General features: G+C 39.4%; 1 protein-coding gene across 1 annotated transcript; it reads left to right on the top strand.

Annotated features, from left to right (window-relative positions):
• Positions 1–2,430: 2,430 nt before the first annotated feature.
• On the top strand, positions 2,431–26,834 carry tfr1b (transferrin receptor 1b). Its single transcript, XM_036125071.1, has 19 exons — positions 2,431–2,519; positions 6,765–6,813; positions 6,910–7,111; positions 8,882–9,107; positions 9,461–9,598; positions 9,809–9,893; positions 11,027–11,146; positions 11,285–11,380; positions 11,471–11,610; positions 13,583–13,752; positions 13,837–13,956; positions 16,084–16,169; positions 16,250–16,313; positions 16,393–16,460; positions 16,545–16,612; positions 21,030–21,120; positions 22,364–22,591; positions 22,682–22,831; positions 24,797–26,834. Exons 2-19 carry the CDS (start codon positions 6,781–6,783, stop codon positions 25,007–25,009), a joined length of 2,298 nt encoding a protein of 765 aa, XP_035980964.1. The 5' UTR covers positions 2,431–2,519; positions 6,765–6,780; the 3' UTR covers positions 25,010–26,834.
• Positions 26,835–27,947: the final 1,113 nt, after the last annotated feature.

Here is a 27,947-nt window from a genome sequence, read left to right on the forward strand (position 1 = left end):
TTCCTCTGCTCTGCCAGTAAACACCTGCTAAACTGAATCGCATCCAGCACACCAGATAACCAGGAAGTTAGGGTGAGAAATAAATTTAAACAGGTAGTTGCTGTGCCGCACCAGGCTTTTCACTTCTACTTGAGCAAAATGATTTTGAAATACCTGTAAAATACAGTTTTATGCTGCACAAAGGGAACTAAAAGTAAGTACAGTTTTCTTGAAATGTGTTTATTTGTCCCTGATTTTAGCAGGCAAGTTTAAATGATCTGCAAATGGAATCAAGTATTTCCTTAAAATGGGACCAACTCATCTCCGTCATCTTATTTCAATCTAATTATCTGATTTTAGGGGTCAATAAACTCATTCCAAAGGCAGATCATCTTATTTACATACCTGCTCAAATCAAGGACAAATACACTAATTTCAAGAAAATGTTTACTTACTTACTTACTTACTCTATTTGCAGTGCACTACCCACAGGCAGCATCAGACATGTTGTTTTCAGCAGTCGTTCTTTTAGTAGGATGAACTGTACACTGCTGTTCTGGTGTCCTGATTCTGAGTCTTTTGAGCCATCAGGGAATAACTGTGAAGTTGCTGAATTAAATATTTTTGTGCAAACCACTTTGAAATATGTTTTTTTTTTATTATTAATTCATGTTGGGGGATAAAAAAAACTCAAAAGATGGGTTAGGAAGAAGCTAACAGGGAGGTCTGGATAAGACACTGTTGACTAACACACCCTCTGTCGTCCTGTTCTTCTTTCTTTCAGTGGTCGCCACAGCAACTCATCTGTCTCCATCCAACCCTGTCGTCTGCACACCAGCCACCTTCATGTCCTCTTCACACCGAACATCTCCTCCCTGGTCTTCCTGCCTGGCTGTTCCAGCCTTAGCCTCCTTCTACCAACCTTCTCACCATCCCTCCTCTGTCCATCTCCGTCTGACCGTTAACTTTCCCTAGAATACATGAGCCAAGAGCACGCAGCGCAGCAATCCAAACCGCAGGGGATAGTTTGAAGAATTTAAAGTATATGACATTTTTTTGTGTGTTTTTTTCCCATGGTTTTTGTTAGATATATAAATCTCTTTACTCTTGCTTGATAGTTTTGATGTCTTGACTGAGTTCCTGAAATGCTGAAAGTAATAAAACTAAGGAAAAACCATTGAAGAAAATATAAGACCTGTATTGCTTTTTAAGGTGAACACAAACTATGTTTTTTTTGGGTAGCAAGGAGGGAAGATATTTGGCTGTGTAGGAGCTATTTCTCTGTTTTTGTTTTAGAACTCAGATTATTTAGTTTGTTTGTATTTATTTGGTTATGTGTTCCATTTTTGTTTGAAAGTAGTTGTTTACAATTTACTAAAATTCCATAAAGAAGAAAAAGAAGAAGAAGAAGGAGTAGGATAAGAATAAAAAAATGGACATTGTTCAGTATCAAGCATTGAGATTATGCACAGGGGCCATAAGAACAACATCAATATATGTGTTAAATTTTTTACGGATGCTTTAAAAGATTCAAATACTAGGAATGGTGATTCGTTAGTAGGTCCTGAATATAATTTTAAATCAGGTAAAAAAATGTCAGTTTACACAGGAGAAATGTTTGGGATCATGTTGGCCTTAGAATGGATTGAAGAAATCCATCCATTAAGAAGTTTAGTTTGCACTGATTTTAGTTCAGTGTTATATTCATTTAAACACAATCATTCAGACAGCAGACCTGGTCTATCAGTAGAAATTCAGCAATTATTGTACAGAATTGAAGCAATGGGATTAATAGTATCTTTTAAATGGATTCCTTCACATATAGGAATAAAAGGGAATAAGATGGTAGATAGATGTGCAAAACAAGCAAGTAAACATAGTATAATTGATATAATAATTCCATTTAGTAAAGATCAAATAAAATCAGTAATTAAGAAAAAGATTAGAGCAAGATGGTATTAACAGTGGGAAGAAGAAAGAACTGGAAGATGGTTTTATTATATTCGAAGAAAAGTAGTTTTTTTGAGAAAAACATGGCATGTTATTTAAAATAGGGAAACATGCTACAGGGAAGTGTGGTTTTTGTTTTCAAGAAGAAACAGTGGAGCACATTATATTATTTTGCACTAAATATGTAACTGAGAGAAATAAATTGGTAAATAGATTACAAACCAATAAATTAAAGTTAAACATAAAATACCTTTTAGTCATTGACTCTAAATCAGAGGGTTATTCTTTATTATTGAGATTTCTTAAAAAGACTAATTTGATAGAGATGATTTCGGGTTTTTTGTAGGTTTCTTTTTTTTTTTTTTTTTTTTTGTAGTAATAGTAGTAGGACATTATTAGTTCAACATCGATCCACACTCCATTTCAGTTGGTGGCGGTAATGCACCAAACGTTGTTTGCCAACCGCCATAAAAAAATAGAAGAAGAAGAAGAAGAAGAAGAAGAAGAAGTAGGAGAAGAAGAAACAGAAGAAGAAGGGGAGCTACATTAGCTAGATAGCGTCATTCAATCAGGTCGAGAGCGGCTGCAAGGTGAGGTTAACCATTTTGCCCTTCTTTATATTTGCCTTTTCAAATCTATTACATCCGCGGACATATTTTAGTCGCAACGCGCTTCATGTTTGGTCTTAGTTCGCGTTAATTTTAGCTGTCGTCGGTGTCAAATCGCGCGGTTTTTCACAGCTAAAAAAAACCCCAACTGTATTAGCTCTCCACATCCTTTAGCTCCTTGTTTTCATGCAAAACAGAATTGATGACGTGTACACGGTGTTCACGTTATTTATTCATATATAATTTAATATAATATATAATGGAAAGTTTAAAAATGGTCTTTTTTTATTTAATTTCTATTTTTAGAAATGTCTTTTTAAATGAATTTCTATTTTAGGCATTAAAATAGGGAACACGTGGGCTGTAACGCAGGTCATCCCGCTGCAGGTCTACGTGTTGCAGCTTTAATTACAGTCAAAGATCAAGCTCAGGACATTAGTTTCTCTCCTGAATCTGCCTTTAAGCCGGTAATTGTCACAGCTTGTGGGCCAGCATTAGCTAAACACGAGGAGAAAAAAAGACAAGGAAGTGTTTGCTGATGCAACTTCCAGTCAGATGGATTAGTAACCCTGGTTCATTTCCTCCTTCTGCTCAGGCAGGAAGGAGCTGCCCTCTCTGTCATTTCATGCTAGCTGTCACACCTTACTGGAGGCAGTTGGACTGTAAATAAAAGGGAGGAATCGGTGTTTTCTTTTTAGTTGTAGAAAAAATAAAAGCATATTCTGACATGGTTTATTGCGTGGGCTGTGACCTCTGAGCATTAATAAAACTATTTTTCTTAAAGGTGTGGCAAATTCCCCAAAAGCTTATATAAGGGAAGGAAAAAAAAAACACACCATACTGCTTTTCGGTACCTGCATGTCTCGTGTTTGTACCAAACAAAAGTGACATTTAGTTGGTCTTTTTCTTTTTGTGTGTGCATTTTCAGCTGTACACTTTGTACTTAAATTAAAAATACTGAAAAATAGCTTTCCGTCAGCTTATTTTCCTTTGATTGACTCCAACATGGTTGACCAGCAGGTGAAATACTGAGAAAAAAAAAACAGTTTCTGGGTAATAAATGCATTATAAGTGCACTGTTTAAATAAAATAAACGTCATTGAACATGTTCTCTGATCTTTGTTTTGAATCTAGTAAAAATCAGATAAAGTTTGTTGTCGGAGTACAAAAGCTTTGTCGCATAAGCAGGGCTAATCTTTTTATCCCCTTATTTTCTGTTGGACCCAAAACTACGTATGCTCTCCAGCAACCTGCAGTGCATTCCTAATTTTATTGGCCAAGCCAGGGTGCATTTAATTCTTTACCTAAAAACGCTGAATAAACTTGCTAAATTTAGCTCACTGGTCAGAAGATTATCCCTTTTTCTCCATTCTGCTGTTTCTAGAGGTTTTACAAGCTGACATTAGCTGATTTAATTATTGGGACTAGCGTGCCCAATTAGAACCTGTCCTCCGTGCGTAGCTTTCCAACTGCAGCTTTTAAATTAATACAAGTGATGGCTGGGGCTCTTCAGCATCCACATCCACAGCCTGTTTGTTGTTGTTGCTGGAAACGTCTCCAAATAGCTGAAATGATCTCATCTGTAATAGAGGAGAGAGCGTAATGCAGCTGGACAGCTACTGGCAGGAAAGATCCAGTAGTGCTATCTGAACGACAGGGATACTTGCATTAAAACTTTTTTAGTTTATATTTCAAACTACTAATTCATCTTATTTTCAAAACTACAAAATGAAGTGCATAGGAGTCTAAAAGTCATGACACTGTGTGTTCTGAACTTGTTACTGTCCACCAGGGGGTTCTACAAGGCTCGGTACTCGGTCCCCTCCTTATTCATTATGCATAGAAATGATCTGGGTCTGAATGTGTCGGATGCCAAGTTGCCTCTTTACGCTGATGACACAGTTATGTACTGTTGTATATCAACTCATGTTCAGGTTGCAAATTCCCTGCTGAAAGCCTTCAAATGGACTCAGAATAAACTTTTTTTTTTTTACAATTGAAGCTCGTTCTTAACGGAGATAAGAAGGATAGGCTTTCGTTGTTGTCCAAATCCAGAAAGCGATTGCAAACGATCGCCTCAGTGAACACTCTGGAGTAGGGCTGGACGATAATTCAATAACGATATATATTGATTGATAGATGTATATCCATGATAGTGCTGGACGGTATAGAAAAAAAGCATATCGATAAAATAAAAATCATATTGATCAATATCGATAATTATCAACAAATGCAAAACATATTTTAAGTGCAGCCCTGCCCATTTTATGCTGTTGCTTATCGACCTACTTTTAGATACAGATCACACAAACACTGAATTCAAAGTTAACTCAATATTTAACCAACTCTTTATCAAAACTGCAAGTTTTTTTTTTTAAAAAGAATGCGCTTTTTGAACTCTTTAAAGAGGCGGAGCTTGGTTTACGAAGCGTTCCTGGGTCTGCATTTGTAATTTATTTTGGAGGATGTAGAGACTAGTATTAACCTACATGATGGGGTAGAATGCAAAAAGGAAAACTGTTATGCTATTGAACTTTTTTTATTGACTTTTTTCCCCATTATTGATGTACGTCTATCGATCAATATATATCGTTATTGAATTATCGTCCAGCGCTAATCCATGATTGAAAAAGACGGTTACTAAAAGGTTCAATAGAATAAAAGTTTTTCTTCCTTATGCATTCTAGCCATGTAGGTTAATATTACAGTCAATACATCCTACCAACCAATCACAGACCCAGGAACGCTCTGTCACTAAGCTCCGCCCCCTTCAAAGAGTTCACAATCTTTTGGTTTCTTTTTTTTTTTTTAAAAACTTGCAGTTTTGGTAAAAAGTTGAGTTTGAATTCAGTGTTTGTGTGTCTGTATCTAAAAGTAGGTTGCTAAGCAACAGCATAAAATGGCCAGGACTCAACTTAAAATATGCTTTGAATTTATTGATAATTATCTATCGATCAATATGATTTATATTTTATTGATATGTTTTTTTCCCCTCTATATCATCCAGCCCTAATCTGATGGGAAATGCTTCACTGGTATAAATACCGTCGGTGTCTTGTTTGATGACCTTCCTCATGTTTAACCTGCTGTGGAGAAACCTGTGAAGAAGCTGAGGCTGAAGTTGGGCTTAGTTTCACTTTGAATGTAAAAATAAAACAGCAGCTTGTAGCTGCAGCGTCTGTAACTGCGTTGGAGTACGTTAAGTTAGACTCTGGGGTGGGACGGGCAGCTCTGGGCGCTACAAGGAACAGTCTCCAGCTTGTCTCTATGTTGGACCGCTGCCTTCGTCCACATGTAGCCTGACTGCACAGAAAGGTGGTTTTCATTGCTTTGCTGTTGCTTTCAGTTCAGTTCAGCTACACTGGAATGGGTTAAAAGAGTTTCTGTTTATTCATCACCTTTTTGCTTGGAAGATGTTGCAGAATGACGGGAAATGAAGACACTTAATATCTTTTGAGAGCTTTAAAATTGATACAAGGAGATTTGAGCTCAAGTCTGTTACATGCAGATTATTTTTGTAACTTTGCTGCTGCTGCCCGTTTTGGGCGGGTCTTCCTCGAAAAAGAGGATTTTTAACCTCAATAGGATCTTTCTTATTTAAAAAAAAAAAGTTTAATAAATTTATTGCTGTTTTTTTTTTTTTATTTAGCCCCACAAAGTTTTGTTTAAATAAATAAAAAAATGTTTAACCAAATGTGCAGTTCGCTTGTTTAAGACCCTTTTTAAATAAAATCTTGTTCATTTTTGACTTCCTTAAAGCCCACATTACTTTCCCGAGTCATTGATGCAATTATTGTGCTTTGTCTCTATAGTTGAGGCTTGGAGAAAAATTCCTGTTTAAGATTTTTTACAAAATTAGACTTTGTGGTGACCTTTTACACCGTTTACTCCCCCTTGTTTTTGCTTAAATAGTCAGATGGTGGCTGGTGTTGCAGAACCACTGAGTTATCTGTTGCTTGATCAAGAGAGGGCTGACAGCATTAGCTGCAGCAGAGCGAGTAAAAAGTGAGTCTGGACCGCAGTCCTTTAAACAAGCCGCGCAGTGTGTGACCCACAAACAGAACCGTGGAGACAAAACAGAGCTGCACTGTATGTTGTTCTGCCTCGGCGTCAGGAAATCAGCAGAAAACCTTCCCCACCGTCTGTGACTCTCCTCACGTAGTCGCCTGCATACGTCACATTATGACCTCCTGATCTCTTTGTTCTTTCCCCCCCGCCCGCCTCCAGGGAAAAAACAGCAACCATGGACCGCATAAGATCGACGTTTCACAGCTTGGTGAGTGTCAATTCGCCCAGAGTTTTAATTTCTACGCCTTGACTGTCTCCTCTCCTGTTGGAGACACCCCCCCTCATGGTTCTCTGCCCCCTGCAGATGAAGAGCGAGCGCTACAGCAGGTTCACCTTGCAGCCGTCGGAGAACGGCGAGAGGCACGCCGAGGTCAACCTGTCCGACTACGCCGTAGACGACGGCGCGGAGGCGCCCGGCTCGCCGAGCTTCAGGCCGGAGCCGCCGCGCCACAGCAGGCGGAACGTCGTGTTTACGGTCCTGGGAGTCCTGATGCTGTTTCTCGGCGGTTCGTAGCGGTCTCTCTTGTTTTAACGGGACTTTTTGTGCTTTAAGTAACGGTTCTCTACGCTGAGGATGAACGGCGGTTTCAGCCATGAGACCAGAATCCTTTTTCTTGGCCAGGAAAAGTAGAATCTAAGATAAAATCCTAGTTTGGATTTCATTCACAAAGATCCCTAATTTAATAAAATGTGCTTCTAAAGGGATTGTGACACCCAAGCATGTAATAATTTCATGTTGTAAATATTTCCAATAGTTTGACAATTTTGGACAATCCCAACATATGAGAATAATCTCCTAGATTTCCGCAGCCTCTCCCACATTAATCTGAAGTTATGACTAGTCTAGATGACAAGAATTTTATTCATTTATTTATTTTTTTCCACTCAGATTCTCTGCTCGATATTTCACGGTGATTTCCCAAACATCTTTTCCCAATCCTCATTAATTATTACGTGAATTTCTACATGTTCTTGTCATCTTCTGTCTCTTCCCTCTTGTAATAATTAGTAAATCTAGGAAATGTCTAAAAGTTCTAGTTTTTGTTACTGAGAGAAATAATTGCTCCACATTTGTGGGTGACTTTTTTTTAAGGTGCTTCTAGGGCTGCGCAATATTTCAGGATTTTTTTTTTTAAAGACTACATTATATTATTTATATTGAGATGGTCTATGCTGCGTTATAATGAGACTTTTGTGTATTCCAGTCAGTTATTTTTCAGCTGTTTCTGATATTTATCTCTAGCTGTTTTTGTTAAAAATGTGTCTGAGAGACATTTGGGATGAAGTTTGATTCAGAGACGCCTTTTCATAATTGGTGTGTAAAAATAAAAACATATCAAGATAAATATCAGCATTCAGCCTAAAATATCTAAATATAATTTTTGCTCCATATCGCCCAGCCCTAGGTTCTCCCGTCCTGATGTTTTTGTAAATAATGCCTCAGTTATAGATATTTGAAGAGCTTATTGGTTGGGAGACTTTTTTTTTTTCAGGCTGCTGAAAAGATTTTATTCAGCAAATGAAGCTTTTTTTCAGCCTAGTTGTTTAGTATGGATTCGTAAAGCTCTGCGTACAGAACTGGGGAGGTTTTGATCGTTGACCAACTTCATAAAGTAATTAATAAAACCATGTTAAACCTGTGTGGTTTTGACCTGAGTTTTGGAGCCCAGTAGTTCAATTAAATTTTATTTATATAGCGCCAAATCATGAAACGTGTCATCTCAAGGCACTTTACAAAGTCAAGTTCAATCATATTATACAGATTGGTCAAAAATGTCCTATATAAGGGAACCAGTTGATTGCTTCAAAGTCCCAACAAGCAGCATTCACTCCTGAAGAACCGTAGAGCCACAGGGAGAGTTGTTTGCATTGTACATGGCTTTGCAGCAATCCCTCATACTGAGCAAGAATGAAGCGACAGTGGGAAGAAAAACTCTCCTTTAACAGCGAGGAAAACATCCAGCAGAACCAGGCTCGGTATGAACGGTCATCTGCCTCAACCGACTGGTGGCTATTTGATACATATTTGATATGTTCAGTCATCCAAGCTCATCAGGATCCATATGAGTATTTCAATTTTTGAACGTTTGTTTGGCCAGATAAATTCAGCCATGTTTTAGAGTATAGTAGAGGTGAACACGGGAACGTTTTATGGGTGAAGTTTGAAAAAGGAAAAAATAATCTTGGTAGGATGTTATTCTAATGAAAGTGGTCAAATTTCCCATCTTGATATGATCACATATGAACTTCTTTCGTCTCGACTGTTTCTCCCTCAGGCTACCTAGTCGGTGCCCTGGTCCATCATAAACCCAAGCAGGTGGAGCCCGACTGCGGACAGCGGATGAGTGAGGCGACGACGGCTGCTGGTGGGGCGACGGCGGCTGCAGGGAAACCCTCGTCGGGGCAGGCCGTGCCGCCTCCGGAGGCCTCGCTGTCCTGGAAGGACCTCACTCAACTCCTGACCGGCAAACTCAGCAGCGATGTCTTCACAACGACACTGAGGTAGGTTCTGGACGGCTTGCAGATTACGCTCACATTTAATTATCCTGAGTCTGAAGCTGGAGGCACACCTCAGGCAAACATTAGGGAGTCGATTGTAGGCGAAACATTAAACTCAAACTGTGCAGGTTTAATGTTGACTTTCATTCTTTTAGAGGAAGCTTGGAGGATTACACACGGTGTCTTACATTCCCCTCATAAGAATCAGGTTTACGCCTGGCTATTAATTCGGGGAACAATTAAAAGAGAAAACGATTAGAGCCACTGTATTTGGATTTTAATGCAGTCTGGAGTTCATAAGGCAGGAGAACGTTTAAAACGTTTTGTAAGAAAGCTGAAAGCTCTCCTCTCTGCAGGGAGTTTGATCTGCCCAGCCGCTCAGCAGGAAGCCAGGAAGACACGAGTCTGGCCGACAGGATCTTCAAGACCTTCCAGACGCTGGAGATGAATCCATGGACCGACGCCCATTACGTTCAGCTGCAGGTGCCCGACAGGTCGGTGTGGGGACTTCTCTGGTTTCCATTAAAAGTCTGTCACAACGCCTTGTGTCGCTTTAATGGAGCTTTTCTTAATAGACTAACAGAAAGTTAACCTGATTTAAAAAAAAAAAAAAAAAAAAAAAAAAAAAAGAAGCTGTTTTAAGGACATGAGCAGGCATGCATACAAAGGAACGCCACTGATAGTTTCACCTTTCTCCTTTACAGCAACAACCCCAACAGCGTTTCCTTTGGTTCAGACGTCATCAAACCTGTGGGCTATATGGCCTACAGCAAACCTGGCAGAGCGGAGGTGAGCCATTAAAGAGGGACGCGTCTTTAATATTTTAAAGGTTTGGTTTTAGGGCGACACGTTTGTGCTTAGAAGGCGTCTTAACCCCTGAGGTTGGCTGGCCTCGTTACTCAGGTTTAAACGTGTTAAATTGGATTTAAAACGGCGTTAATCCGAACCTGCCGGTTAGCTTATTGACACGGAAAACTGTTACAGAACAGCTGCAGGTATTTTTAGCCTGTTTCTGGGTCGCGGGGAGTTGAGGTGTCGTGGTGTCTTGTTTATTGATACTACTACTCTTAACAATACTCCTTATCGATCCTGTATTTTATCGCTACCATTATCAGTACTTCTTTAAAGGAAAGAAAAGGATTAAAAGAAATGATTATGATCACTGACTGGTTTATTTGTTAAATATTTGGAACAAGTACAAAAATAAACATTTTTGATAGCAATAGAGCATTAAAAACATTATATAAATAACTCTAAGTAAAAGAAAAAAACTTTGAATGAAAAGTATATTGGAGAGAAAAATGTCTACCTTGACAAGACAAAAAAAATTATAAAACACTAAATATGCTCAAAACAAAGACCTCTATAAAAAAAATTGTGAGTATTAGATATTTTTACCTGAATTCAAACTACCTTTATACTTTTTTTTGTTATCAGTTTTAACCAAAAGTTAGTAGAGACACCCACAGTGTGTGAGCTGAATAAACGAGAGGCTGCGTGTGAATCGGCTACAGGGAGGGATCCACTGAAGTGCCACAGTTTCAGAGAAATAAAAATGCCATTAAGCATTAAAGATTATATTTATAATCACATGCTGCTTTGTCATCTAGTGGTAGCTTTACTCATGCATGACTCACTTTCAATGGGGAAAAATCAGGGCCTTGTATATCTGGCCTGGAGGAAGAGAGGTTTGGGTTTCTCTCCTGAAACTGACCCGGTCTCAGATAGATGAATGAGTGGTCTCCTGTAGTGAATAAAATATTTAATTTAAAGAACTGAAGTTAGGAGGCAAATGGATCAGAACGCGCCGATCAGAACTTTCCGGTCTATTTTTAAAACTCTGACCTGCTGATATGTATTTTTAGTCAGGTCCGGTTTCCCTACAGGCTGTTAATAAAGTTTCTTCTTTTCTGCGTCTGCAGGGCCCGCTGGTGTACGGGAACTACGGCCGTCAGCAGGATCTGGACTATGTGCAGGGGAAAGTGGACCTGAAAGGCTCGGTGCTGCTGCTGCGAGCTGGAAAGATCACTTTTGCACAACAGGTACGTCTGGATGGAGCGTTGTCAGCATTTTTTTTCTGATGAGGAAGGAAAAAGTGAACCTTGGGGGGGGGGAAGAGTGCAGCGCTACGTGTTGGAATGTTGTCTGACGAGGAGCTGAATCGCGTCTCTCTCTTCCAGGTGGACAACGCCGCCAGGATGGGAGCGTCTGCTGTTCTCATCTACCTGGACACCGAAGATTACGACGTGGTTACAAACACCGAGCTCTACGGACATGTCAGTTTGTGACACATTAAAGCAAATGTACCCAAGGGGGAAATCCCTGGAAAATGGTTTCTATTAATTTTCTTTTTATTACTATTTTAGGTCCATCTTGGCTCCGGTGACCCCTACACCCCTGGATTCCCGTCCTTCAACCACACCCAGTTCGCCCCCACGAAGTCAGCTGGCCTCCCTCAAATCCCAGCCCAGACCATCTCCGCCAACTCGGCTGCAAGTCTTCTCAAGTTAGAAACTTTACAGTTAAAATAAACTTTAATAGGGCAAAAAATGCATCTAACAGGACAGATGTGACAGAACCTTTCCTGTTTCAGGGTGGAGTGAATATACAGCTAAACTTCAGTTATTCCACTAAAATTCATTAGTCCAGTAGCGAGTTGCTCCTCCACCATGTTTTTTATATCCATTAACAAGCTTCTGGTATAACTGCGGTTGAATATGCGTCCACTATTCTTAGCACAATTGATAGATTTATTTTTTATTGCCTGATTTTCTGCATACTGGACCCGGGATTCTATCGGGCTGAGCTTTGGGAAGGCCCTTTCAGAACCATAATACTCTCCTGCTTTAATCGTGTTCAGGGCGCTTGTCCTGTAGAATCACCCAAGTCTGTACAACATTTCAACCTTCAGGGTGTTAAAGTCACAAAAATTTGGAGGTAGTGCTCTTTCGGTCCCACAGCATGACGCTCCTACCACCGTGCAGGAGAGTTTGGTTTAAAAGAATCACCCTGAGCCCCTCCAGGGGCGTCTTGTTAGCGACTCCAAATAGCTTCGTCTTGCCTTTTTATATAACAGAAGACATCTGGTTGGTCCATGTGGATCACTGCACAGTTTTTGAGCTGTGAGTTTTTGAAGCTTCTGTCTCGGTTGGCAGCCTTACCGTTTTAAATTTTTGTGCTTCCCTGAATTGGTTTTTAAGCCGTCCTACCTATGTTTCTTTAATCAGAGTGTCAGATTTTGTCAGACGGCTGAAAACTGTCCACAGGTGGTTGTTTCAGCAGGACAATGAAATGGAGAAAGGTTAACATTAGGCTTCTGTGAGCTTTGGCCGTGCTACTTTAAATGAACTCCTGCACATCTGCCAGTAGGGTAGTCAAACATCCAGCTAGTATTTTGTCAGAAGCTTGACACAGAAAGCTAGTGGTCAAGGTACAGTTTCCTTAGAGACATTTATCCAAGTATTAATGATGCTATATTTAGGGATGGGTGCCGAATTCGGTACTTCTATAGGTACCGACCGAATTCCGTCGTTACTACCGAGTAACAGTTCACGTGAAATCAAACGGTACCTTATTTCCGTACTTAAACTCATTGTGACACTAAGGGAGTTTAAAAGTGTGATTTTTGATTTTTTTTTTTTTTTTTTATCTATTTTTATTTTTTTACTTACCCCCCAATCTAGTGACTTTGTTGCTATAGTTAGCAACTTTTCAGACCCCTCAAACGACATTTTTCTTATTGGTGACTTTGTCAACTTCACATGAAAACACCAGTTGTTATGCAGTCTTCAGGCAGCGGCGAGTGCTACTGTGAGCTCCTTCCCACTTATCCGAGCTGTCTCACAGGCAGCAGCAGCTGTGAGACAGAAGCTGATGCTGCCTCGTCCTGAAACTCGCCTGAAGTCAGAGCAAAGAGAGCAGAGAGGAGAGTCGCTCCGTTTCCACATCCCAAATGTATCCCATCCTGGATTACAAAGTGGGATAAAATGTTTCTAGTCTAGTCTTGTTTTTTTTTGTTTCTCGCTGCACCAAAAAAATGCCCTGGACTTTATTAACATACAGCTTCAATCCCATATTCACCTCGTTCACTCTGTACCTCTGTTGTTTTGGTAAAAATTAGTTTTATTTGGTGTGGATTCAAGCAGTGTAGTAAAATTCATAAATTATTTCATTTGTAGATCCAAACAAGTTTATATATTGAGAAATAAAGGTTAAATTCAACTATTTTGAGATTTTATTTAAACTAATTCACATTTGCAACCATATAAACACAAAAGTACTGAAAATTGGTACCGTATCGGTTCAAATGTGAAAGTTACCATCCCCAGTTATATTTATAAATATGGGAGCTTATAATAATCATGCAAGATTTTGACTCTGCAGTACAGAAAATTAACAATAAAGTCAAACCTACAGGAGCTGTACATCAGCTGCAGCTTTTTATTTGAAAACCTAACTTCTGTCTTCGTCTTCCTCAGGAAAATTGGTGGCCCTGGAGTCGGTGCAGGCAGCAATTTCAGGGGGGAACTAAAGTCTGTGTCTTACAAGCTGGGTGGCGTTCAGAACGTCACCGTGGAGGTGAACAACGTGCTGGTCAACAAGAAGATCCACAATGTGTTCGGCGTGATCAAAGGATTCACTGATCCTGGTAGACTTATTGTCTTTTCACGAGTTATTTTGGTGTCTGTCAAGCATCTGCTGAACTCAGCAGAGTTTTTGTATGAATATGCAGATCGTTACGTTGTGCTGGGAGCTCAGCGGGACGCCTGGGGGAGAGGTTACACCAAAGCCACCGTTGGCACCTCCGTGCTGATTGAGCTGGCCAGGGCGTTCCAAGAGATGGTGGAGAAAGGTGAGAAAATGTTATTTAAGGAGAAACATTTCAACATTATATATACTGACGTGATTTATTATTATTATTATTATTTTATTTAACCAGGAAAAGTCCCATTGAGATTAGCAATCTCTTTTTCAAGGGAGTCCTGGCCAAGATAGCGGCAAAAGATTACATTACAGTTTACAATAACATCTATCTAAATTAGAATTTCATAAAACAGTTGCAAACTATAGATCTCATTTCCAAACGTGATCTGTCATTCATTTGGCCCAGACACTGAGGAAAAACATACAGACACTACACCAAGTTGTGTGGTTAAACATGCAGGAGGATGTCTTGTTTTGTTTATATGGTAGTGGATAAATGTAAAGTAAAAACCATGTAAAACACGTTTCCTTATCTGAAAAGCAAGGCCACGTCAAAACTCAGGCTGCTGGATCCAAGATAATGGTCCGTCACATCCTTGGAATGGACAGTATTGTGCTTCCAGCCCTTAGTGTTGTCTCTGTTCTCCCTTAAATGTGTTTCCAACAAATAAAATGCCTGGTTTTGGTGGGTGAGAAGTCCAGCCTGCCCTATTTTTACTGTATCAATTGATCCCTGGGGAAAGTAGGAGTACTCACTCGTCACTTGACTGTTGACTAGGTTTGTCAAAATACTCTAAAAAGTATTGCTACTCAAACGCTGTATCTGGATCCAATACTAATTTGGCATGGTATCAATACTAAATATTTTAGCATACGAGGCAAACTGAGAAGGGAAACCCAAAGATCTTGACAGGCCTGTGAGCAAACAGTGCTTTAAAGTGGTGGCAACAAAGTCAAGCAGCACATCAAACTTGGTGGAACATCTCACGGACCGACATCCTGGCCTTCATGAGTTCTGATGAGTTAATAAATGAAAGTTCCCATTCATAATTTAATTTAATACATTAAAAGTATTATGGATGTTGGCGTGATTGGTGGTCCTCAATGTTGTGTGATTAGCTGTGGCTTTCATACTGCTAGGCGTGTGCTATATTTGGGTTATTTAGCATTTATTTACACAGTTATTTAAGTAGCATCTGTGATTCTGCTGAGAAAAAAATGTTCCATGTTGAGATTGAAAAGGGTGAGTTTTTGATGTTAATTAAATACTTTTTATTCCTTTAATTATTTTCTTTTCTTTTTTTTATCCCATGGTATTGAAAATGGGACTGAATATTTTCCTGGGTATCAATATCAAGTTTGAAATTTTAGTATCATCCCTTGTCTCTACAGGCAGGCAGTGAATTAGTAAGAAAGCAAATTTTTTAAATTATATATCTAAAGCCCAAATAGGATGTTATTATATTTAAGATCAAACCTTTTATATGAGCCTGAATAGCCTAAAATTGCCTTCCAATATTTTTCAGGTCTGGTTAATTATGGGGGAAAATGCAAATTGAATTAGTAGAAATGCTCGAAATCTTCAGCCCCTCCGTGTATTAATCCCTAGGACAGTAATTGTTAAATTTATTTATTTATATCTCACTAAATTTAAATATGTCTGTCTGTCTGTGACAATTTCACTATAATTTTGTACTCCTGACAACTTTTCTACTAGGCAAATAAATGCTTTTTAAATCTGCATTCAGAGTCAATTTTCAAATGAAACTTAAAGTTAAGTCTGGAAAAACTTGTAATAAAATGTATAGGAACCTTATTTGTTGTTGATCATGAGTCATTTAAACTGTGTATATATAATGTAGAGAGGCTTACTGTTGAGGTTGCAGACGTCTCACTGCAAAAACGGATCTAAAAATAAGTAAAATGTTCTTAAAATTTGTGTCTGTCCTAGATTTGAGCAGGTAAATAATATTATCTGCCAATGGAATGAGAATTTTGACCCCTAAAATAAGATAATTAGACATCCTGCACTTGAAATAAGATGATGGAGATGAGTTGTTCCTATTTTAAGTGCAAAAAATATTATTCCATTGGCAGATCATCTTATTTACCTGCTCAAATCAAGGACAGATACGCTCATTTTAAGAAAATATTACTTATTTTTAGTTCTGTTTTTGCAGTGCTTTCCTCCTGGACCCAAATTAAGCTCCAGGCGAACCCACTTTGAAAACTATTGGGTTGGTTTAAAAGTCTCAACCTTTTTTTCATCTTTTAGATCAGTTCAGGCCAAAGAGAAGCATAGTATTTGCCAGCTGGAGCGCTGGAGAGTTTGGGAGCGTTGGCGCCACCGAGTGGCTGGAGGTAAGAAGCACCCAATCCCTGTTTCCTGCTGTGGGGATAAAAGTGCTTAAACGTGGGTCTCATTTTTTTTTTTTTTGTAGGGTTACATGTCCTCTATTGACCGAAATGTCTTAACGTACATAAACCTGGATGGAGTGGTGATGGGTATGTACAGTACATGGACATGTTGGAAAAACACACGTTAGGTTGAAACCTTAGCTAAATGAAGCGCATCTCTTGACAGGTCAGGAAAGCTTCATCGCCTCTGCGAGTCCGCTGCTGTACAGCCTCATCGAGAGCACGATGAAGGAGGTAAAACCCGATCATGCGACGAGCCTGATAGTCGGCAAACCAACCGAAGATGCTGTGCTGACCGTAGTTTGTCTGTTCATCCAGGTGATCATGCCTCGAAGGACTTTGTCAATGTACTCAGAGCTGGGGAACGACAAGTGGGAGGACAGAGTGTAAGTAGGATATCTCTGAAAATCCAACAAAAAACAAATAAAATGAAGCACATCATGCTTCGTACTTATATTCTGATGAGTTGAATGTACTTCAGATGATCTTCTGCAGTAACACATAACTGCTGTAATTGGTTTTATAGCTAGGAGAAAGACTAGGCTGTAAATGTTTTTGTTCATCTGCCGTTAAACAGCCTGGCATAGAGACGTTTCTGACATGAATTAGTCTAAATCAGCAAAGATTCACCTGGATACCAAACTTTAGAGTCTTGATATGAAATCTGCAGCTGGCATAAAAACACATCTGGAATACAAACACAGCTGCAGTTTGTAACAGACAAACGTAGTTAAAGTCAACGCAAGGCTGAATTAAAAAGATTGTCATTGTAATCTAACTGTAATAAGTAGATTTTTATTTTTTTGCAGTAACATAGCACTGAAAGTATGGAGGGAATACTACCTTTAACTTGAATGAACTGGGGCTGGACAATATAGGAAAAAAAAAAGCATATCGTTAACAGAAATCGTATTGATCCATATTGATAATTATTCATGTCAAAACATATTTTAAGTGCAGACCTGGCCGTTTTATGTGTTGTTGCTTAGCAACCTATTTTTAGATGCAAAACACTGAATTCAAACCCAACCCTTTATTCAACCAACTTTTTACCAAAACTGCAAGTTTTTAACAAAGAAAAAAGAACGCATGGTCTCTGAGCTCTTTCAAGGGGGCGGAGCTTGGTTCCCTGGTCTGTGTTTGTGATTGGTTGGGAGAATGTAGTGACTGTAGTATTAACCTACATGATAGGCTGGAATGAAAAAGGAAGGAAAACTGTTATTTTGAACTTTTTATTGACCTTTTATATATTTCTAACATCCATATACGCCTATTGATCAATATATATTGTTATTGAGTTATCGTCCAGCCCTGAATGATCGTATGTAGATGTTAAAATCATAAATTGAGGCCAAATTGTTTTTAACAAAATCGCTGGCGGCACAATTAACAGGCCCCCTGGGGTCCGTTCTTCGTACGTTGCTTAAAACATCCAAGATCAAATGACACATCCAAGATGATATCATCGTGCTAATCATGATCCGGCTAATTGGGTTCTTCCAACACACCTGTTGTTTACGATTAGTATGGCGGGATTGAGTTATCTGAGACAACGGCGCGTTCATGCGTTTGTTTAAAAGGGGAAATGTATCGATAGTAGAAACATTGATCAGCAGCGCTGCTATTGGCTGTTCAGCATGGCCAAAGAACGCCCACAGATTTTTTTCCCAGCAGAACAAAAGCTTTTAATGGAAGGTTATGCCGAATTTGAGTCATTAATTAAAACACCTAAAAATCTGTTAAAGCCAGGAGAGAGGGCTGGCAAAAAGCAGCAGACAAATTAATGCTTAAATACTGTCCATGGTAGATGTTTCTATCACTTTATACAGTATGTATTTTTGCATTTTAATAATCTCATATTAACTTTGTTATTTTATATCAGAGCCTCCACGGGACCCACTAGAACATGGGGACAAGTAAAAGTGAAATACAAGAATATTCTACAAAATGGTAGCCTTTAATTATTATACTTTATTTTAAAAAGGCACTTGTTATGTCAAGAGATCCAAATTTCAGTGTCATTCCTTAGAGACGGGAAGTAAAGGACACGTGCAAACTGGGAATTTTAACAAAAAAATTCTTTATCAATAAAAAATGAAGTTCTTCCTTTTCCAAGTCATCCACAGTTTACACGGTAAAACTGTATTGCTCCGTGTCTAGATAATCCATCCATAGGTTTTTCTAATACAATATACGGCTCGACAGGAAGCAAGCCTTTCAAAGTAAAACTAAACTTCACAATAAAATAGCCTGAACAAATCTTCTTACTGAATATGATAAAAATAAAAAGCAAACTATCATACAAATAACTTAAATATTTTAGATAACTTTTTCCTCTTTAAAAGCCACTGTTAAATGATGTGTTTGTCTGTTTATAACAGCCACCAAGAGAAATCTCTCTACAATTACACTGTCGCGCTGCGCTAAAGGATCCTGTCTATTGCGCAATACGCGATTAATTCGAAAAACTCTGCAAATTATTCTTGCACCTTCCGCAACAGATTGCAGTCGTAAAAATGGACATAGCTACGGCAGACTTCCCATCTCCTCCGCTTATACAGCCGTGATCTAATCTTGTTTACATGAAATAAGCCTGCTTTCGAGCAGGTTTAAGCTGGCGCACATGTTGCTATGACAACAAGTGCAGGATGTCTTTCGAAGAACCAAACGATCCAAGATCATGCCAAATCGTCAACAATGAAATCCTGCTAACTGAGTTAGCGACGTACGAAGAACGGACCCCTGCTGTTTGTAATATATAGGATCCCATGTTGCCAATTGGACCGCTAGTGTTTTCTCCAAGAACATTTAACAAGGTTGAACCATACAGAAAATAGGAGTTTTGAGGGTTTTCCCCTTTTCAAAATCTCCCTAAATCACTCAGAGTCCTGACTCTTCTCTGATCCGTTTGTCTTTTTCTTTTAACTTATTTTCTCCCATTTCCTGGCAGAGACCTCCAGATTTTTAAGAGTTCATCATGCCACACACTCTGCTGAGGTTTTTAGGGCGTTTTGGAAGCGTAAAACACCCAAAGCATTACAGATCCACCAACATGCTTAACAATGGGGATCAGGTGCCTCAACAGTTTTGTTTTTATGAAGACTGAGTGAGCTGAAGATGCTGATATCTTCTGTAGTCGTTCTTTTTGTCTAATCTGTTTACTGTGCGTGTTGACGAGGTAATCCAGGGTCTGCTTGGTTTGTCATAGTTCCTGCTGATTTAAGCTCCAATTGTTCGTTTTTTTTTTTGTTTGTTTTTTTTTAAGCTGATCAGGGTGTCTAGACACTTTTCATAAATAATCTGTTAAGCATTAGAAAAAAGTTCACAAAGTTTTGTTTATTTTGTGGGAATTACTGGAGGCAATAACTGAGGTTCTGTTGATTTTGGTTGAAATTTTTTTTTTTTTTGTTAAAAAAAAAAACAATCTAATTGTTCTTTTGAAAAATGCTTTTATTTAAGCCTTTTGCACATATTTGGGCAGGGTTGCCAATAAAGTGGAGTGGTCTGTGTTTAAATGCTGTGGGGTGTGTTTGGATTCACAGGACCACTTTAGATCTGCAGATATTTCACACAAAGGTGAAGAAGAGCAATACGACCTCGAGGATACAGAGGTCTTTACAGTTGTTGGCTTAATGATTTAACCAGGAGCACATTTAACTTTTACGCCCTAAAGTATCTGGCCTCGTAGATCCCACATCGTTTCCTAAATTAACTGCATTGTTCTGTTCTGATTAAAGTTTTAAAACCAGATTAATGACTTCTGCCCCCTGTTGGTAGTTAGGTGCCACTGCACCCTGCCCGGTCCTTTTACCCTGGAGGAGCAAATAAATAACTTCTTTAGTAGGAAATGACTCTCGACTCAGAACTGTACTTAACACTTTTAATCTAAACAAGCCAGAGAGATTATACAGATCAGAACTGAGGCGCTAAACAGGTTTGACACAGAAAAAAGGAATGGAGAAGAGTGCGTCCTGAATGAAGGTTACATTAGCATTTTATAGAATCTAGGTACACCCCTCCCCCCATACAAGGGGCTGCACACTTCCTCATGACATGAATGGAAACAATTTGAGCGTTCTCTGAAGGTCCCCAAGTGAGCACGCTGACCCGTTTTCCTTTATCATATGTCACTTCTCCCATGTCCACAGTCCCTATGGCTCATCTGTTATTTTACCAGTAACTGCTTTCAACACTGTGCCGTCTGAGCATTTGAAATGTTGGGAGGAGCGGCTGAGGTGCAGCTTACCAGCCGCGTGCTGCTTCTCGCTCGGCTCGCTGCGACTTTACTGCTCTGTTCTCGTGTTAACTGCAGTTAGTAGAGCATTTTACTTCGAAAGATAATTTATTTTGAAAAATATCAACTTCCACCACCTCCGTTCGACACGCGTCTGAAGTTCAATCATCTCTACAGTCACTTAAACCGAACCAAACGGCGGTTTCAGGGGAGACATTTAACTGGGGCGTCGTGGACCTTTTAGGGGTCCTGCTTAAATCCCACCCTGGGTTTTATTCTGTTCAAACTAGACTTAATGTTAATATGTGTGGCAGACATATGTATTTGACATTTATGAATAAAATACAGAAGAAATCCTCCCGTATTGCTTCAGTGGAACGGATTCTTTTGGGAAGCAAAAGAAACATTGCATGGGAAAGTCATGTCTTTGTAAATGTGAGGGGGTTCAATCAAAAGTGGGGGGGGGGGGGGGAGAGACATGTCCCCTTCTCACATAATTATTGTGACACTTATGTTTCAACAGGTTCTGCACACTAAACAGGTTTTAAAGTGTTGCTTGTTGCCTGCAGGCTCAGGACAATGTCGATGGAGGATCCTGCATATCCTTTCCTGGCTTTCGCCGGCATTCCCTCCATATCCTTCCACTTCATCCCAACAAATGTAAGCCGTCCTTCATTTTTTTTTTTTTTTTAACTAAGTGTTTGTGATTAAAATATTTAAAATAACTTTTATGTGAAACATAAACAGTAACCGTATTCGGTCAATAAACCAGTTGCACTCCAGTGCCATCCCAGTTACAATGCAGTAGTCCGTTTTTAGTGGATTATATCCGTTTTTGACTTTGCAGCAATCCCTCATCCTGAGAAAGCATGTGGTAACAGTGGGAAGGGTCTTCTTCTTTTTAACAAAAATTAGTAGCAGGCTCAGTATGAGTGTCCATCTGCTGTGACCTGATGTAGAGGGAAAGAAAAAAACAGAATAAGTAGACTAGGGGTACTTTCTATGGGGAAAACTGGTCCATTGAATTGATGGCACATCAAGGACACATTGAGCTAGGACTTCTTTCTATGGGAAAGAAAATGGAGTTGCGATTTAATGGCAGCAACAGTTCATTCGTCTGCACCCAGGAAACTGACAATAAAACACAAGTACTGAGCCATGAGTACTTTCGACAGTGAAAAACCAGAGTGCAAAAAATTATTAACTGTTGTAGTTGACGGCTTGTTTCAGGAAAGCAGCGCAGCTAAACACAAGAGGCGCTGAGCTAAGATTAAAGCAGCAACCGCTTCTTTATTATCTTCACTGAGGAAAGTGACATGAAACAAGTACTGAACCTGGAGTACTTTCTGTGGGGAAGAAAAATAGACAGTTTACAGCAGCAATAGCTATGCTCTCTTCTAGGAAAGAAACGTTGCTGAGCAGAAATGATGCCTGAGCTGAACAATAACCAGAGAAAAGGGCATCATGCTATTTAATTTCCAGTGCCAGTATTGGGTTATTATTTCATGTTTCTGGCCAAGTTGTCCGTAGTAGTATTTATTTAATTTTACTTTTTTTTTATTCAGACGGTTATTGAAAAACTTTCTTCTTGTGATGTTTAGACCAGAGGGGTCATTGAAAGTACTCTGGGGCCGTAGATTTTATCAATGAAAAATACAGAATGATTTAATTTTGTTTTATCAGAAAATAACTTATTGTTGTAGGTCTGAAAAAGTGTCTCAGATGTTTGAATTAATGGAACATTTCTGTAATTCTTAATTGCAGTCGGTTGGCCACTCAAAATTACTCCAAGGGCCACAAATGGCCCCTGGGCCACACATTTAACACCCATGATCTAGACTAAAGAGGTCACACTGGATCCTCTGGAGATTCACGATGTCGCGTCTCCGTTTCTGTTTTTAAGACGGAGTCGTACCCGTATTACGGCACCAACCTGGACAGCATGGACCACCTGAACTACCAAACCAACCAACGCACCAGCGAGGTGACTGCCTCGGCGGCGCAGTTCGCCGGCCTGATGACCCTTCGCCTGGTCCACGACCACCTGCTCAGTCTGGACGTGGGTAGATACTACGGCCCCATCACCAAAGCTGTGCTACAGATCTACCAGCGGGTCAACCAGCTCACGCAGGTGGAGATGTGGCTCCCATCTCTCTGCTGGCTCCATAGACCTCGGTGTATTAGTGATGTAGCGTTCATGGTGTGCTGTTTTTACCCTTAGGCTGGTCAGCTGAAGGACGTCAGCCCCAACTGGCTTAATCGGGCTCGCGGCTCCTACAAGCGAGCAGTCGACGACATCGCCAGCGCCATCGCCAACACGGACCTGACCGACAAGGAAGCTGCTCGGATCCTTAACGACAGGATCATGAGGGTGAGATTTTAGCTGCCGTTACATTATGCTGAGTTTAAAAAAAACAACAAAAAAAACAAGCGAAACGTCTTCAACTACGGAAAACAAGTCCAGTTGCTTTGTTTTTTTTACTTTTTTTTTTGGAATGACCATGACCTGGATGACTGAGAATCTTCCCCAGCAATATGTCGAGTTATTTCAGAGGGTAATGGAGGGTGGTTCGGGGCTTCAGAGCTGGAAAGACGTAGACCAGGGCCAGCTCTGTCTGGGTTTATTTCTAAGATGAGGACATTTATTTGCAGGTTACTTAGTAGACCGTCTTGCGCTGATTCTGTGTTTGTCTTCCTCTGTGGGCCAATTATATGAAGCACAGCTTTGATCAGATGTCAGCGTTGATCCTTAAAAAGGCTTAAGAGTCACATTGAAGGCTTTGATTAGTTTTAAAATGTCTGAAATCAATCATTCAGAGGTCTTAAAAATATTACATCGTTAATAAGTTGATTGTAATTCATCTCAAATTTTAAAATAATTATTATTGTTTTTTTTGTTTTTTTTTTAACAATTTACGCTGTAAGATAGAAGCGCCGTCGTTGCGGCCTGGCGTCTCACAGCAGATGCAGGTTGTTCGTGTAGCGCCAGCAGTCACTTCGTCCTGGACCACATGGGAAAGTGTAAATTCAACAGAAATTGGCCGTCCAACCAAGATTTTTCTGCATGGCTAAAACCAGTGCCAGGGAATGTGTATGAGGCACGGTTTATTTTGTGCAAGAAACTGTGCGGAATCACACGTGCGAGGCGTGAAACGCTAAGCGTGAAGATGGAGTTGCCAGCAAACGGCAGGTATTTCCCAGTTCTGTTCCACTCTGGTCTCTGCAGGCGTCTCCACAGCCATCTCTGATATGAGAAACAGCAAAAAAGCTTTACAGCACGGCAGAATTGCAACAGGTGGAGGAGGAACTGGAGAAAGTCTGCAGATCCATGCCACAGCTGCAAAGACGCATCCACATTGGTTATACTGTGGTTTTTAAATGCAGAAGATTAGTTGCTATAACACAGGGTGCTTGCGCAAGTCTTGAAAGTCTTAATAAGTATGGAATTTTGAAACACTATTTTCCAGACCTTGAAAAGTCTTGAATTTTGTGTGAAAGTCTTAATAAAGTATGGGGAAAAAAATGTATGGTAGAATTTTACAGTATGCTCAAAGGCATTGCGAAATGAGAAATAGGAAGGTAGGCTATAAAACTATAATTTTACTAACTGGTCACGTACTGTATTAGCCTAATGGAATCAAACACTTGTTTGATGTGAAATTCATGTACTTGTGATTTTCATGTTTTGAAACGTTTTCATCAGTAAAAGCATAATTTACTGTGAATAATGCATTTGTTCATTGAATACTAGCCTATAAAAATTAACATTTCTAATAAACAGTTTGTACAATCTCAACCAATGAAGTAGGCAGTAGGCACACAAGTATACAAGTACATAAAGTTAAGGTCTTGGGGGGGAAAAAAAATCAGTTTTAAAAAAGTCTGGAATTTTAATTTGGAAAAAGAGCAAGCACCCTGATAACAGTTATCTCCCATTTGCGTGTTTTTTGCGTTTTCTTCATATCTGGAAAGTTTTTCAGGATTTTAAACTTTTTTTACACTGATCAAAAAGTCACGTTTTATGTAAAATAAACATTTGGGTAGAGTTTTCTTTCTTTTTTTTTATTTGTTTATTGGGAAGTTTTTCTTAAATCTTATTTCAAGTGGCATTAAAAAGTTTTTAAAAGTCTTTAATGTAACTTTCTTTAAGCTGTAGGAACCTACAAATATTGCATTTTCTGCAAAGCTTAGAAGGCCTGACTTAAATATAGAATATCTTGAAAACATGCAAATATTTCAGTAATTCAACAAAAAAATATTGAATTTTCATTTCCAGAAAAGACTTAAATCTATATTAAAGCTAAATTTAGTCTCCTTTTTCATTTTCCTCCCTCAGGTTGAGCACTCCCTCCTTTCTCCGTACGTCTCTGTCGTTGAGACGCCTTTCCGTCACCTCCTGCTCGGCCACGGCCCCCACACCTTGGCGTCCATCGCCGAGGCCCAGGACATGGAGAAGCTGCGCACCCAGCTGGCTCTGGCCACCTGGAACCTGCAGGGATGTGCCAACGCCATGGTGGGGAACATCTGGGACATCGACGACGAAATCTAAAGCTTGATACCGGAATCTGTACGAGTGTGTGTGTGTGAGAGAGAGAGAGAGAGACAGTGTGTGTGTGAAGCTGCTTGAAGGTTAAATATAAAGCGCCAACATTCAAATACCTTAAGCACAAGCTGACCATCTAAGATCGCATCATTTAAATCCAGGGTTATATTCAGTTGGTTTTTCCTCTGAAATTCACAAAGATCTACAAGGAGAGGGAGTAAAGAAATGTAAAAAAAAAAACAAAAAAAAAAAAACTGTGAACCATAAACACCTAACGGAGAAAAAAACACTGAAATCCTCAACTCCTACTCCACCAACAACCTCAACGCACTGAGAACCTTATGTATACTTTTTTTTTTTTTTTTTTTTCATATTTATCAGTGGCAGTGCCCACTATATTTATTGTTTGTCTTTTTATACAGCATTATCGGAAGCAGTGCCTTCCATAATTATGACGGTTATACTGTCGAAAGCCACGGCAGCATCTGCTACAACGACGACTCCCTAAATGTTGCTGACGGAACGGCGCATCGGATGACGTTAGAATTACACTTTCCTGCCGCTTATTTCTCCCGTTTGTCCAGATTTCATCTCGCAGAAACCCGCGAGACGGTAAATGCCAGTCGGGAGAAACAAACTGTAGAAAATCGCGCAAAATTTGCAAATGGTTTATTCCTTAATATGAACAATGGCCTCCAATTACGTCGAGCTAAGATTTTAGTAAGATGGTTCTGTGCGTAATGGCAGAAGAGCCTTAAATTTCATTTAAAAGGAACTAATTGGTGATGTAATTTGCGAGGAAAGCCATTTATGTTGCACAGCCTGCGTTGGAGCACTTATTCGGATCGTGACGTTATCGGGAGCAGTGCCTTCCATAATTAAAATCCATTGTCGGGAGCAGTGCCTTCCATAATGACGAGCAGTGACGGTAGTTTTTGCCTACCATTTTCTGTGTACGGTTATTTTTGTGTGTGTGTGTGTGTGTATTTATCGGGAGCAGAGCCTCTCATATTTCACTTCAAGGGTGGAACAGCTTATCGGGGACAGTGTTTCCCAGAGTTTTATACTTGAAATTTTCATTTGTTGGGTTTGTTTTTTTGGATTTTGTGTAAGCGTGCGTGTTAGAAACAAGTTTCTGGACCTATGTAGGTTTTGTGCAGCTGTTTCTTTTCCTTGTTCTATTCATGTTTTAAATATCAGCACTGGGTGAACATTTACGGGAGAGGTGGGCAATTGCAAGCATCAGGGTTTAGTGAATTTAAGCCAGACAGTATAAATGTCTCCAGTATCAGATCGCAAATGTTTCCTTGGGTGTTAAATTTGAACAGAACCTCATTTTAAAAACATCCAAAAGGAGCATTGAAGTGCTTTTTTTCTGACACCATCAGTTGCTGCAAAGCACAGAATTGTTGCTCCTTATGGCTTGCCATAAATGTGACGCCATAGATCCCTTAAAATCAAAGCTCAGGTTTCAGGCTCCTGTGTGTCTCCATTAGCAGTACCGGTCATTCTCGCATTGCTTTGGTGTGGAGAGAGCAGGGGGTGCTGTTTTTTGCACCCCCTGCAATACATTCACGTCTCCTCTAGGGGGCGAGCACCTCTATTTGAGACGCACTGAATTAGATCTTCCAACAGAGAGCATAATATCATTATTACATTAGGCCACTTCGGCATCATGAAATCATTTAAAAGGGCCGGTTGCACCTGTGTAGATCACACCTTTTGTTTTCATAATTTCATTCCAGTTCACATAAAAATGTAAAAATAGGTTCACCGAAACATAAAATTATCACCCTTAGGCCCATTTTATACAGTTTATATGCAAAAAAAATTATATTGGGATGAGTTAAACTTTAAACTCATTTTGCATCACTTTTTTTTTTTGGACATTTCTGGGTTGTTATATGTTGTGGAAAAACTGACATTTAGTGGCAGGATGCTGTTACTACGTAGTAAAAAAAAATCACTGTTCGCTACAAGAGGCAAAGTTTAAGCCACTTTATACAATTTAAAAGGATGTATGCCTCTACTTCATGACATGATATGCATTGTTTTGGCTCTTAATTGCCATACTTACTCAATTGATAAATCTGAGCAAAAAGCCTAATAAGTATCCTTTAAGTACTAAGAGGTGATTGGTCATAGTATAAACTGAGCCAAATGGCTTCATTTTAAACAAGGCATTGTATTTTGAGTTCTTGTTTCAAATGGCTTCTTCAGTAGTTTATGACTGAGCAGCCTATCTTTTGTATGTCAAAATGTATCCTCATCAAATCAATCTACATGTTACACGTGTATTTGTTTTCCTGTCGTGGTGAGTTAAATAGGAGGATCAGCAGCTTGATGAGATAAAGCGGTTGCCCGCCTCTCCCTTCTAGATTGAGTTCATCCTTTCTGTATCTTTTCCTGTTAAACAATGATCACTGAGCAATGTTTAAGATACACCGCATGTTATCATCTTTAGTGTCAAAACTACTGTAAGCCTCATTGTAACCAAATGTATTGCTTCCTTAAAAGATATGACAAGCTACACATGAATTATGATTCTTAAATGGAACCTCTGCATGCGTTTGCCTCAAGATACTGTTACCTTAACCTGTTTCAGATCTACCTGTCTATCATAAGTTCATTTTCATAAATGTGCCATCTGGCTGTCAAAACGCTTTGATGAATTGGGTATTAAAAAAAACAGGAATTTCTCATTGGCTCATTTTAATTCAGCGTGTAGCCAGCTTCATCTGGTATGAAATGAACTGAACTTGTCTTTGAACATTGTGTCTAAAATTCTGCAGATCGATGATTTATGTACGATCAAACTTCAAATCTGTAATGTGGTTTCTAAATTCAGCATAAAATTTTAATAAACTCTTTGGCTAAGCTTCCCATAGCTCTGCTGTGTGTCTTTTTATTAACTAAAGCAAAAAAACTGCCACAATAAGGCATA

Source organism: Fundulus heteroclitus, chromosome 21 (assembly GCF_011125445.2).
Source record: "Fundulus heteroclitus isolate FHET01 chromosome 21, MU-UCD_Fhet_4.1, whole genome shotgun sequence".
NCBI classification, from domain to species: domain Eukaryota; kingdom Metazoa; phylum Chordata; class Actinopteri; order Cyprinodontiformes; family Fundulidae; genus Fundulus; species Fundulus heteroclitus.